Raw genomic sequence first — 14,952 nt, forward strand, 5'->3', positions numbered from 1 at the left:
TATACCGAGGATTCCCGGCCTGACGACGGGGAATATTCATGAGCATGTGAATCCATGCCAGACCCCATGCTGGAGAAAAGTCCAAAGTTAAAAAAATATATATATATTTTAAGTTATGGGGGAAAATAAATGTAATTGAGATGACCCTGCTTCCAAAGTTATTTTATGTGTTCAGTATGCTGCCCTTACCTTTAACAGGGGACCTGACTCGTGACATAAAGTAAGTTCTATGAAGGTTTCTGTGGGGTGAGGGAGAGAAGGCTAGTATACCAATGGACATGCTTGTGAAGCCAGTACGCTCGGGTGGTTTTGGTTTCCCTGACCTTGTTTCTCATCATAGAGCATTCTCCTTACGAACCTTACATTTTTGGTTAAGGGAAGATGTTGCTAGCTCCCCGAATTTGCTAAGTATAGAGGGGAATGTGGTCTGGCCAATCCCTTTGGACTGCCTGCTCAGTATGGAAAAAAGATTGACACTCGATAAATCCACCCCATTTGTCAGGCATATTTTGAAAGATTGGAAAAAGTGCTTTGAAGATTATGGGACCAAATACCTGCTGAGTTCCGATTCCTCGATTTGGTGGTGCCCAGCGCTACGTTTTAATAACCATACTCTCTCATGGTCTTCCTGGCAGTCTGCTGGTATCTGGCGCTTCGGACAAGTACATGATAGTGCTTTGATGCTCTCATTTTATTTCCTTAAATTCAAATATAAGCTTAGTGCTTCTGAGATTGGCCGATATTGCGTACTCTGAGATTTTTGGGAATGTGGTTACCCCTTTAAATGCCTCGCTGCATGATATCCCTCCGTTAATGCACCTTTCCAGGAGCTCTCCACTTTCCGCCTCTACTATATATAAATTACTAACGCAAGCGGATAGCATTGCTCCTTCAGAACGGGGTAAGGCTTTGTGGACCCCTGAGTTGGGATCTGAGCTATTAGAAAGGGATTGGAGTTAATCTGTGCAGGGCCATCCAGATATAAGGTTGATCTGAACCTGAGGTCCACTCAACAAAGAATCGTGCATGGTATATACTGGACGCCTTTGGTGATGAAACGGTGTAAACTCATGCAAGTAGACACATGCTGAAATTGCAAATTAGAAATTGGTAATTAATTGAACATGTTTTGGTCTTGTGTAAAAGTTGCAAGTTTTTGGGAGGATGTCTTATAGCGAATGGAGCTTGCATTAGATCCATCGTTCCCTCGCTCTCTTTGTCTGTGTGTGTTAGGACTATTCTCAGTGGGTATTCAGTTATCTGTGGATCAGCTTTTCTGGTCTTATAAAGCGTTTCTGATAGCAAAAAAGCAGATTCTGAAGTGTTGGAAGAGCGAGGCCAGGCCAACAATTGACGGTTGGCTACATGGTCTAGCAATTCTTTTGAGTAAAGAAAAGATAAGATATCAGATCGAAAAGAATAGACAAATATACTGCAGTTTGGAAAGCCTTTAACGAATTGCATGTGTGAATTCCCCTCCAACTTCCCCTCTTTTCTTCCTCTCTATCCCTTTACTCTCCCTTTGTGTCTCTTCTTCTATCACTTTCCTTCTTTCTTCTTTTGTCTCCCTTTCTCTCCTTGTTTCTGACCGCCCTATCCTTTTCTAAATCTTCTGAAATTTGCCCATTCTGTAAATATTGTACAAAAATTTGAGTTGAAATTATTTACACAATTCCCGTTTTATTTATTGATAGTTCTATTGTATAATTTTTGACTTCTATTATAACATTCTAATTAAAAAACGTTTTTTAAAAAAAAGAGCAACCCAAGAGACAAGAGAATGGCTCTTTCTGAACTTACCTCATTCTCCGCCGACCAGGTGCACTTGGACCTCCCCCCCACCCCCGTCTCCCCACCCGGCTCTGTGACCTTCTATGCTCTTGCACGACTCAAATGTGCAACATGCCGCATCATTGTATGTCTGTTCTCCCTTGTCTTCTCCCCTAAATTGCACTGGTAAAACTGCAGAATCGCTGTAAGGCCTATTTGCTGTGCCTCAACCGTTAAATGTATCTTACGCACTTACTCTACCTGTGCAGACTATTATCGTCTCAGAATTTCAAGGGCTCCAAGCAAATGTGTTTCCCCTTTTTCCCACCCTCCTTCAGCACTTTGAAACACTCATGTTTATAGGCGTTATATAAATAAACAATACAATGCTCACCACACATCAATCTAACCAAGCTACAAACCCAATCACTTCACATAACAAAGAAGTCAAACACTAGATGCTGCACTTCCAGACACAATAAGCGCAGTGCAAAAAACAAAGCACATCTAGAAAGCTCCAATGCACAGATTCCAGTTGCTACTGGTTCTGCACATATCAACAGATGAGCACAACGTCTATCCCATCCCTCGCCCCCTCAATAACCAACTCGACTCACTTTTACTTACAGCATGTAAGCACCTGGAGACCATGAAAACGGCAGCGGTGCACAGTATAAATCAACTTAACTTAACATAGATGTATGATCCTGCCATACCACCTTCACATAAATGACACAAGCTTAATCTTGTAACATCTGAAACGACTGTAATCTGTAGTAATGTTTGACATTCACATCTCCATCTGTCAAATTGCGTCCCGGGATTTCCTTTACCAATATAAGGCACCCAATCTTGTCAACCAATGATCCTTCTGGCTACAGTTGCTTGTCAAAGTTATCTTCTCTCTCTTAATAAATACAAACCCAAGTTTTACAACCTATGGTATAATGGTTGCAGCATTTTGATTTTGGAAGGCTTATGTATACATTGTCTGGGTGAAAGCGATCAGGGATTGCAATGTCACCATGCTGGTCAACCTTTCACCAGACTAGATAAACATGCTCTTGACACAGTGACTCTGTCTATCCAAGGCTCAGGCTACGTGGGTAAACTTGTCATTAATTTTAGCCAAAAGACCTATGATGATCAAAGTGGATAAGTTGGGTCCCCTGACTATTGTTGGTGGCCTAAGATCTAAAATCATGCAACCATAGGAAGAAAGTATCCAGAGCATAGGAGTGGTATAGGCCATACATGTCTCCCGGATTGTATGATTATGGGAGAGAAGAGGGTGATTTCATTGATCGACGGCTTTAACTACCTTGAGTCATTATTCGCTCCAAGAGTTTGTTTGACTTTTACATATCACTCACTCTGGAGAATGACAAATACATTGACACCCACATGCTGTTATTAGCCTATCTTTATTGATATTATTCACTATACACTCCCTCCAGGCTTTTTAAAGCAAATAAGACATGTGCAGCATTGATAATCAAGTTGCTGAATTTCGCTAATTGCCTTGCATTTCTAATTACTTAGCATTATGCTGTTTGTTAATGGTTTTTGTTCTGCACATCTAGATGGTATGTCAACTAGTGCCCTTTGCTTACGACTCACCAATCAAATTTAACAAAAGGTATCAATCTATCCATGACTGAGGAGTGCAGTCCATATCCAATTTTTACTCCAAGTAATCCGATAATTTGAGGACAACAACCCACCTTTTGAATACTAGATAGCAAATTGTTGGTACTGGTCTGAAAAAACAATATGTCAAGGCAAGATGCACACTTTGATGTTCTGCAAGTGATGTAATATTCAATGACAATACTTAAAATATGTTAAGTATACATGAAAACACATGTTTAGCACTGAAATATATTACCAGGATTCCAAGTTCATAAGCTCAGTTAAGTCACCAAATCTGATCTCTTCCACCTGTATCTCCTTGATGGCCTCTGTAATTGTTTTCTTATCTCTGGCATTTGTGATGCCAATCTAAACACAAATATACTTAAAATGTTAACACGACAGAGAATTTCAACTGCAATAGTAAAATATAAATTGTATACAAATGCCACTATAAAAAACATATTATGTGTACTACATTAAAATACTTACGTGCAAATGTATATTCACAGCCAGAGGGAGCAAGTCCATTGTTAAATTAATAAAAGTTACAAGCAATGGACGAAAGACTGCGCTGAGAACTTTTTGCGCATTGCCAATATCAAAACTGGACAATGGCAATGAGAGAAATAAGGACCTACCAGAACATGAACCTTAAGGAATGTGATCCTGCCTGATCTAGGAGGCCCAGCAACCGAAAGAGACTCAAAGCATCTCTGCTGTTCATCTAGTGAGCCTGCCTCCCTTGTCCTGGAGGCATGAAGATACGCATGAGGACAAGAAGATCTTTCATGTTTTTAACTGCCTCCACAACCCACTGCTTCCTGAAGCAGCTGTCAAAACAAGCCTGACCCTGAAGATGCGCTTTGCACGGTACTAGGCACCCAAGTTCATTTGTGGAAGGAAGCAGGGCCAGTAAGTCGAGCAGGGCAAGGACAATGCTGGTGGCAGTGCCAACCGGGTGCGAGGCTTTGGCATCCAAAGCTCTTAGCAGTGATGCACACGGTAATGTAAGATACAAACATGCCCCCTTTCAACACTTTCATTAAATAGTTATTGGGCAACAACAAGAGGGACAGGGTGGTACAGAAGTGGTAGGAGACAAGTTGGTGCAGCTGACAGCAGAGGCAAAAAAGGAAGGGCTGGCAGAGGAATGTAATAAGGGTCAGACTACTGTGCCAGAAAGGGTACAGATGGACCCAGACTTTAAAGCAACAAGCAAACTGGCCAAACACACCCTTGAGTGCTGCAACAACTTTTTCCGCCCAGCCACACCTTCAAACCTTATGCAATGGTATGATCAAATGTACATGCTATTTAAATTGTATTATTTCTGAAAGGTTAACAGGGTTACATGGTGAATCCTTCACATAAACTGCTGGCAGGAAACCCAAGATTACACGACAGACACAAGTTCAGACTAAAAGCGCACTTCGGTACATGTCAGGAAGACCTTGGGGCAAAAGAGGGTGTTAAAAGGGATGAGGGCAGTGGTGGCTCGTCCATAATGACCCACCCATTGTGAACAAGCTGCCACCAAGCACTCCACCTCAACTACTTGTTGCAGCCAAGGGAGCACTTCCTGGGCTGGCTTGAACTGTTAAAGGGAAAAGTAGTTTCCCTTTGACAGTTCGTATTCCAGCGTGCATGCCCAATGGGCAGTGGAAGGCCAGGGGTGTTTTGTTTCCCCAGCCTTGCATGATCCATTGGAGATGGTGCCTGGGGTACTTCAGCTGTCAATGTGTGAGGAGATGCTCCTGCACATCCCCACACATCAAGAGATGTCGGGGCACCTTCAGGGGGTACTCCCTGCTTCCTGTTCATGCTACACTGGAGCCTGAGCATTGTGGGACCTGGCTGGGCAGATTCTGTACCAGGGCAGAGCAGGTAAGAAAGAAATGTGTACATGAGATTGTTTGTTATTTGGATGTGAGAGTGAATGTGTATGTGCATGAACAATGTGTGAATGTGTATGAACAATGTACCCACCCGGGATGCCTCCTCATTGTGCTCGTGAATGGGCCGCTTAATTACAGGCACCTCTTTCCTGCGCACTGCCAAATCAGAGGTTCTCTAAGATCAGTGAACTGGGGTAAGCAACCCAGCCCTTTAAGATGAGATAGCAATACTTGGAGACAGATGGAGATGCAGAATATACTCAAACATCAATAATCAATCTGACTCAGGAAGTTGGCAAAGTGCAACGGTTTTAATACCAATTATCTAAAACGGAGTTACAACGAACATCAACGCGTTCGCTCGATCTTCACACTCAATGCAACACATAAAAAAACGTTTATAACGAAAACGTGTCCTCATTGACGTCTACCTATGTTGCAAACTACAAAAACCTATTTGGAATGGTGATAGGCTTACAAGGAACATCTAGGTATAGGTTCCATACTAGTCAGGGAAGGTGACTGGGTCTCTATCATAAGGTGGGGCAACTGAGCCCTCTAGTGCAGGTTTCTTCGAACGTCATCAAATACATGACATCCAATTGGTTATACAAACTATAGGGCTCTCTATTACATCGCCCTCTATAATTGGTTTGCACCCTTGCACCCCTCTGTAATATTCCACCTACGCAAGCACAGCACGCAAGCTATCATCCAGGTTCTAATGGGCTGCTCATAACCATAGCTTCCCACCAATTATCCCCATCATCCATCATCACCCTTACTGTCTGCCAGTCAATTAAGGCTTTGAACTCAGCCTTGAAAATATTTTCTGTGCTGGAGAATATGAGGGAGTATAGCATACTCTGTCTTCTCGGTTTCGATACAGCTTGTCTTAGTATCTATTCTCACCCAACCATATGACTGCAGACCATGATTTTGAGTCTTGCTGCATTTAAAATACTATTAAATGATGAACCTCTGACGTCTTCAATGTTCTCGCTCCTCACTTAAGACAGGAGTTTTGTTCTTTTACAAACTCTGTAACCATTGTACGCACATTCAGGCCCAAGGTGGGCTTGACTTCTTGGTGTTCAGCCAGCCAAACCCTTCTTTGATTCACCTCCATGGTTCAGCATTCAATTTCTAACTGCGACATACTGAAAACCTTTCCTTTCACTGGCTCTAGCTCTGCTAAAGTGCTTTGTGGAATCACCCAAAGTCCATGCGTTTCCTATACATATATGTGGGTGCATCGCCACAATCTATTCATTACATAGCCACCCTATAAGAATAATTTGTGTTCTTGCGTTGCTGCGACTGTACAATTGTAGAATAACTTGATATTGTCTTCATTATTTCGGTAGCATTAGCATCTTCATCTCGAGCCCGAAATGTTGCTCATCTTTGACAACTCCTCCTTTGTTTCTATAGAATGCTTACACTCTTCAATTTCTTCTTATGTGTGTGTCATCTCTGCTCTGTATGACGTCACCAGTCTGCTTTCTAACTTGCTTTTCCTACTTCATCTGGGATTTCATTCAAATGGCCATCATATTGTCATGTATGCATGTATGGCTTTCTCAATGGGAATCTTACTTCCAGGATTCTCTTTGGTATAGGTATTCTCAATGGCAATGCACGTTTTTCACACTCTGGTTCCCAACATATAGGCAACATGGGGGAGGAGCTTTGGGTAGGGGTACTTGGCTACTGACTTGAGGATTCAGGGGGAGGATCAGCATATTTTAATGGGATCAATGTTAAAGCAAACCATGCTTGCTTTAGCATTAATGGGAAATTCTGGTTGAGTGGGCACAGCCGACTAATTGTATTCAATCATCATACAAAGGTTATACTACTACAGTAAATATTTTCTAAACCCGTTGCCAGAATGGCCCACTTGCACTATGGGGTGAATAAAGTGCTAGAGAATGTTGTCTGGGTGAAGGTTACCCAGACGTGTGGAAGGACATTAACCCCTTAAGTACCAAGGGCGAGGTATCTCGTCCTTGGCATTCCTTCCAGGTTGTCAAGGACGAGATAGCTCATCCTTTTAGGCACTTCGTTTTGTGTGATCCAACCCCCGGCCTATGTGAGGGGGAGGTCCCTCCACACTGCCCGGGGGTTGGATTACCTTCAGTTTCACGTCGGCATGCATAATGCACACCGACATGAAAAAGTATTTTCACGGCGGCAGCCATTTTCGGCTGCTGCGGTGAAAAGAGAAGGTGAGTGTCCACCTTTCTCTGCCTTGATCTCCGACTGTATTTTAAGCCAGCGATCGAGGCATGTGTCGTTGGAAAGGGGAGATTCTCCCCTTTCCAGTGACACCTTGTGTGAAAGCATTTCCTGGTCACGGATCGGGCACAGAACACTTGATTCGTGGCCAGCAATGCCACTGAATCACCAGGGAGCCGTTTCTGAAGCAGGGGGAGGGGGGCTGCTTACGAGGTAAGCGGACCCGTCCCCCAAGGCACCAAAGCATGGGGCCACAGGTATGAAGACCCCTCGAGGCAGATGTGTGATCATCTGCCCCCATGGAAGGGGATAAATGAAAAGAAAAAAATAATAAAAATCGAACCAAACGGGATGGGGGCCCACTAGCCACCAGGTCTTTGTTTTATATGAAAGGGTGGTGGCCCTCTCCCTCCCACCCCAAGTGGAAAGGGGGGCACCCCTTGTAGCCCTCCCTGGGGCAGATTTCTGCCCCCAGCAGGAGTACATGAAGTGGCCCCCCATCCAATTGGAGGGAGAGATGGGGGGGCACCAGCAAAGTGTGGGCAGGCCCCCCAAACGATGGGGCCTGCAGGTTAGGGCCCACTGGGGCAGATGGCCCCCATTGTGCCCCTAGGGAATGGGCCCAAAGAAAACAAAATCAATCAAGACTGGTTTTGGGGGGAGTGCCCCCCCCCACTAGACTACCAGGGAATTATTTTTATGGAAAGGGGATGTCCCTCCCCAGCCGCCCAAAATGGACTGTGGGTCATATCATGCAGCCCTCCTAGGAAGGGGCATCTAATCCCAGGGAGAGCTGCATGAGATGCTCCCCTCTTATCCGCCCCAGTGAGGGCTCAATGAGATGCCCCCCCGCATTTGGTGTGGGGGTGAGAGGGCCACCCCCTTTACATTAGAAAATTCCCCAGTGGTTTAGGGTGCCCCTCAGCCCCCCTCCTCCCTAAAGTGCAGCCTACCATTTTCTATTTTTTTCTTTGTTTACCAAACTTCCCTTGGCGCAGATGGGCTCTTTGGTGTGCCAATCTGCCCACAGGGTGTCCAAACCTTACTGCCCCACCCACTGGGGGGCCTGTCTCATGTTTTTTGTTGGCCCTCTCCCCCTCCACCCCAAATGGAGAGGGGGGCACCTCATGCCGCTGCTCGTAGGAGTCCCAGGGAGAGATAATCATGTGTTCTCACCACTGAACAATGTCAAAACATTCATTGGATATGACAGAAACATTTTGGGTTGAAGCATGATTATCATCACGTTGGTTCAAATTGAAACTCATTGTTCAGGTGTACTCCCGATTTTGATTAAATTCAAGACAGAGGTACAGGTCATTACTGGAACGGTCTATGTTTTAGATTGGAGGATATTATATTGGTGAACTAGAAGTTTGAACACCTCTAAAACATACATGATATTTGATGAAATTGTGATGTCTTGTATTTATGTACTGCAATAAAAAGTATTTTTGAGGATTTTATATCAGGATATTTGAGTAGGCACCACTGCATGACTCATTGCCTTTTTTGTTTATATTGCACTTGTGATAGACCATAGTCTTAAACCTGGGGTTATTTTTCGGTCGTCTGGAGTATCCAATTCGTCTCTCCACCTGCCCTCCTGAGTGTAGATTCCACAAAGCTCCCCTTCCTCAACCCCCAGATGACATCTTCCCAGAGGTGAACTAGAATTAACAAAAAACAGTTCACCTACACCCCCTAAAATCTAATTAAGGGACCAGGAGAAAACCTTTTAACATTCTTAGCAGAGAATAAATAAGTATCTACAAAAACTCAAGGAAATAAAAAGTCATTAAGAGTAACAAAAAAACATTTCTGGACAGGGTGCATAACAGGTGGCTAATTAATAAACTTTTCAAAATGATCAATGAATTAAGGAGCCTCTAGGGCCAAGTTCTATTTACTATGATCTGAAACATGTTAGAGGAAGCCATTTATAAACTGAACTGTGACCCTGTTTTCCCGATACAATCCACAGTATGACCATGCCAACTGTAACACCCACAGTAACTAATTTGTTTACCCCACTCACCGACTTCATGGTGTTAAATAAAAAAGCAGCAATAACTCAGTAACGTAATAACAAATGCCACGCAAATCATCCACAAGTTAAGGAGACTAGTGCAAGGACTGAGCACATACTACCAAAGCCTTTTAAAGTCTTAAATATCCCACTAGACCTGCAGGGCGAGTTCCTTAGTTTATATACTTGACCTAAGAGAAATGCACCTGCCCCAAGGTGTCTGGCAACAAAATATGTACAGGTGCTTTTTGTCAAATTATGAATGTCGCCATAAGCACTTCATATTTGGTGCAATTCTGTTAAGCATGCACGGTGAAACTTGTATTTGCCATTTACTGCAGACAAAGTGTGTTTGCAGTAAATGAAAAATACATTTCTAACATCCCCATACGTGCCATCAAGGTCGAGCATCATGCAAATGGTACTCGCCCTTCATAAAATCTACTTGCCAATGCTAGTGGACTAGTAGATTTTGCAAGCCCTGCTACCCATTATGTTCCATCTCTAACCTTGTATGATTTAACTAACTTTGATCTTCTGCCTCTCAAACCCTTACCCTGCGGCTTTTCCTCACCTCCGGGCCATGTGAACATCACAGGCTAGAGCACTGAAGTAAGAGCATATTTTAGCCAGTGCCAGAGAGCTGAGAATGATAGCAACAACAGCTCCTGGACTTTATCAAGATCATAAAAGGAGACCAGGAACAGGACTGCATGTCTGCAATCTATAAGGGAGGGCCAAGACATATATTAAATGAAATTAGTAGAATTGTACAGAAACTGACCAAGTTGAAACATTGCAAGAAAGGCAATGAGGCATAGCATGCTTAGGATTGGCAGAGCCAATAGCCAAACTTGCATGCCTGATTCAAAATACTGTTTTTAAGATGCCCATCTGGAAAACGCATTTTGGAAGTTCTACCATTGGCACCTATATCAACGAGTTTGTGAAATGGTAATTATATTGATTAGGGGCAGAAGGGGCAGAGGAGTGCTATTTTCCCAATGTCAACAGCTATTACCATCTGTTCCACTGCGCCTCCCTCAGTCAGCCCTAGACCTATTTTCTGTGAATTAACCTTCTTACTTGTTTAGGATGATTGCCAAGGCAATGGTAAGCAAATTGGGCAGACATCTTTACTTGTGAGTTTATCTGCTACTAAGTTGTCGCTGAAGCCATGGTTACGTAGCGATCTAATCAGAATTTTAAGCGGACACAGCATTTTAAACTCTTAGACGGCAAAAAGGGAACTTTTGCACATCGAAAAACTAAATTATACCAGACCGGACATAAAAGGGGAGAGTGCCACACCCTCCAATAAAGTTCAAAGAACTACTGCATCAGTCCTACACTTTATACCCGATTTATTGATATATTTCTAACATATATTTCTTCCATTTCAGTTATTTATTTGTAACTGAAGTTCTGAAATAATTTCATTACAAAATATGCACTTAGTTTATTGATGGAATGCTGCAAATTGCAAAGCAATGTAAACATATGAAATAACTGTATTGAGGCGGTGTAAAAGTGTTCTATTTAAATGGTTCTTGCACTTCACAAACCCCAACCATATCTTGGTTTCTGTAATGCCTTGCCAGCAAGGTCCCATGCTGTTCAATATAAAGCAGCATATGTTCCAGATGCTTCTAAATACTACAATATGCTCTGCTGCTCATTGGAGCTTGGGAAATGGAATAGTAAATGCCAACTAAATTCAAATAAAATGAATGAACATTATATTAGTTAGACCATAAAATGTGCACTTACCAGTAGTCATTTTCTAGTGATAATGAATGACCTGCTGGGGGAGTGAGAAATACTGTTCTGTATGCTTTTGGAGAAATGACAATCATGCCAGCGGGTAAGAGCATTTTATGCTTGGATAGTAACCTACAACTTGATATACTGACTCCAATTATTACACAGCAATATATGTTTTCTACTGTGTAAGACAGACATCACCACAATCATTTCACTACTGCTCCTTGCTTGTCATTTCGAGAGGCGAAAGGGTGGGTGGCTAGGGAAAATAGACAATCTTTATGATGGGAGTGTGCAGTCTGTTATTTTAGCCCCGAGTAACATTTTCATATACAGTTTCTCAGCCACTATTAAGAGGAGTGTTTTAGCGAACAAAAAGTAATATATACAAATGCTGATGTACTTCAAAAAATAAGTTACACAATAATTATCCTTATGACTGTAACGGCAGTTGGTGTTACAACCTATACCCCCCACATATTGAAGAAAAATAGATATAGGCATCAACTCACTAACATATCTGTCACATAAGGGGCAATACAGATAAACCTTACAGTGGTCATTTTTGCAGGTTTAACCCTTAAGGCAGATTTTCTATGTAGTGTGTGCTGTATAAATAAACTCAAATTTAAATAGTTTAAAATAAAACAAACATTTAGCAAAAATTACACTAACCTTTTCAAGGTCCTCTTCTCCCATACTTAAAAGTTGTCGTAATGAAACATCACTGTCCTGTGTAAAAAGAAATAATTGACATCTCTAATAACCAGACTGAAGGGCATATATAAACTCAAAGGAGGATATATAATGTAAAGGACATTTATTTTAAACAGCACAGGATCGAAAATTGAGGCAGATTGGTCTCCGAAATAGCATTTCAGAATCACTATTATATTTTAACTCTGCATGACCCTGTATAATTAAGGAAAAAGGTCTGTCTATTCTATTATATAATGATCACACTCACTGCCTCCCTCTCCCCTCCACTATTTGCTATTCTAATATAACTTGGGATGGGGAGATTCTTTTGTCTAACTGCCCTGTTTCCTCCAACTTTCATTCAGCATACAGCTAACTCCCGGCTCTGTCAGTGGTCTCAGCACCATCAGGTCTCCAGAATACTCCTCATAAGTAACTCATATCTATTCCTAGTTCTGAAGACTCCACAACTCACAAGAACTCCCGGTCACACCTCAAATCCATCACACATCCATAACTCGATTTTAAATAATACCAACAACACATGACACTGCTAACTGATAAGATAATCAAATTGTCCAATATAGACGTCTCTTTATTTTCTTCATGACCTTCTTTGGTCTATACCCATGCTACTATACATACATCCCAATAATCACCATCACTTAACCTTAAGTTATCTTACCCATTGTTGCGACCATGTTCCAACTTGGGTCCTCTACCTCACACTCCAGCTGTGGTGTTACCCAGGGGTCTAACCTTTCTCCCTGGTTGTTCAAACAATACCTGGCACCTCTCGTCCACCGCATTGCTGCTCTCTGCTCTAACTTCCAGTGCTATGCAGATGACAGCTAGCTCACTTTCAGACTGGTTACAGGTCATTTGGTCGAAAAAAAAGGTCGACTGGACAAATGGTCGACGCAATTTGGTCGAAAGACAAATGGTCGAATTTTTATTTTTTTTGTACTTTCACATTTTTTATTTTTTTTAGGGGGTTCCCCCCCAGCCCCCTTTTTCTCCTAAACGAAAACCTGAAAAATATATATAAAAATAAATAAAAAAATTCAACCATTTGTCTTTCGACCAAATTGCGTCGACCATTTGTCTGTCGACCAATTGTCTGTCGACCAATTGTCTGTCGACCAAATGACTGGACAGCTTTCAGACTACCCTCTACCGCCACTTTGGCTTCTATCATCCTGGATCGTCTGTCTGTAATCCAGGAGTTGTGCACCGCCAATGATCTCTGCCTGAATGCCATGATCCTCCTCATCAGCACACCTGCACCCCTCGTTCCCGCCACTCTCTGGTCGGCCTTCCTTGGCCCTCTTCCTGCTCCCACCTGTGAGGCTAACCACTGCTGGGTTATCTATGACTACACTCTCTCCTTCTCTCCTCACTCCTCACATTTCCGACGTCTCTAAGAAGTAAAACTACCAACTACACCTCCTTAGATGTATTCTTCCTTTCCTCTCCTTCCCCCAGAAGCTCACTGTCTCCAGAGCTCTGGTTCTCTCTAGGCTTGACTATTGCAACAGCCTCTTTTTAAATCTTCGCGCCTTTACCCTCCGTCCTCTGCAAATCATCCAGAATAGGACTTCAAGACTTGTCCTTGGCCTCACACCCCGGGATCATATCTCTCCAGCACTGAAATCTCTCCATTGGCTCCCAGTGGCTGCAAGGAACAAGTTAAATACCCTTTGCATTGCCCACAAGGCCTTATGGGGCTTAGGACCAAAATATCTCCAGCTTTCTCTTCAGAAGTATCTTCCTACTCAAGCTCTTCGCTCTTCCATCTCCTTGAGGGTCAGTTGTTTTTCCAAGCAACAAGTTGGGGGCAGATCTCTCTCTTCGGCTGGCGCCTCCCTCTGGAACAACCTCCCTGCCTGAAACTTGAGCAGAACCATCTCCGGTTCCAGAAGCAGGTCAAGACTTTCCTCTTTGCTTCTGCCTTCTCTCTTCCTCTTCCCTGCTTATCTCCTGTCTGATACTGCACAGGCTACCCTCTGAACCATGGGTCCAGGTGCCTGCCCTCCCAGATGCACACCTGCACTGCCTCCTGGCAACCCTGCACTTGGGGCTGTATCTGCAACCCTACAGTCTCCCTACCTGCACTTACCTATCACTTGTTGTCTGCACTTAACCCCTGCACTGCCACCTACTGGCCACAAATCTTGTTTTTCAATGTTTTGATCCTACGTTTTGCACTTGCTCCTCCTCTCCTTCCCCTGGCACTTTTCCCCTTCCCTCTCCCCTGCACTTGCATGATCTCAATGTCACTTGGCTTAATAGGATCGTTGTCTTGTCCTCCTTTTTGTTCCCCTCCCTTGCCTCGTCGCACTGTGAAACACTTGTGTATTGGCGCGCTATAAATGTTATATCATGTCTGCCTGGTTCGTCCTCTGACTTACTCCCCATTTCCTGTCTCTGCTTACTCTATCCCCCCCATCTCTTTTTTCAGCGCATAGACTGCTATATGGTCTACATCCTGGGTAGGGTCAAAGTTTGACCATACGGACAAAGTTCTGGCGCTTTAAGACCACTACAGTTGTGATCCAAACTGTACGAAAGCCAAATAACATAACGTAGATTTTATCAGAAAAGCTGTAAACTGGTAAAATAGAGATCTTTAAATGTACATCCAGCGAGCATCCCAAATTATTACCATTATGGCTTCAGACGAATTTTGCAATAGCAAGACAGCAACCATCCATGTTGAGAACAACACTTCAAACCTCACCGATTACAATCACCATCTGATGGCTTGGCACTCATTGACATCAAACAACCAACCTCAATCAAAATCTCATCAAAAAGCATAGAATGGGGAGACAAATAGGGGGCGCTGATGACAATGGCTGCCTGAAGTGCTGCTCCCCATAGAGGGCAAAAAAAGACGAGAAAAGAGCGCTCCATAAT

At 43.1% G+C, this 14,952-nt stretch overlaps 1 protein-coding gene across 3 annotated transcripts in view; it reads right to left on the reverse strand.

The window, feature by feature from the left end:
• ASZ1 (ankyrin repeat, SAM and basic leucine zipper domain containing 1) overlaps positions 1–14,952 on the reverse strand; it is an 850,966-nt gene that overhangs the window by 276,116 nt on the left and 559,898 nt on the right. For all 3 annotated transcript variants that reach the window (XM_069627941.1, XM_069627942.1, XM_069627943.1), the window contains 2 exons: positions 12,010–12,066; positions 3,659–3,771 (listed from right to left, as the gene is read on the reverse strand). In XM_069627941.1, the coding sequence (XP_069484042.1) occupies positions 3,659–3,771; positions 12,010–12,066 (170 nt within the window). The remainder of the gene's footprint in view (positions 1–3,658; positions 3,772–12,009; positions 12,067–14,952) is intronic.

The sequence above is a fragment of the Ambystoma mexicanum genome, chromosome 12, assembly GCF_040938575.1.
Source record: "Ambystoma mexicanum isolate Mex_15411 chromosome 12, UKY_AmexF1_1, whole genome shotgun sequence".
NCBI classification, from domain to species: Eukaryota; Metazoa; Chordata; class Amphibia; order Caudata; family Ambystomatidae; genus Ambystoma; species Ambystoma mexicanum.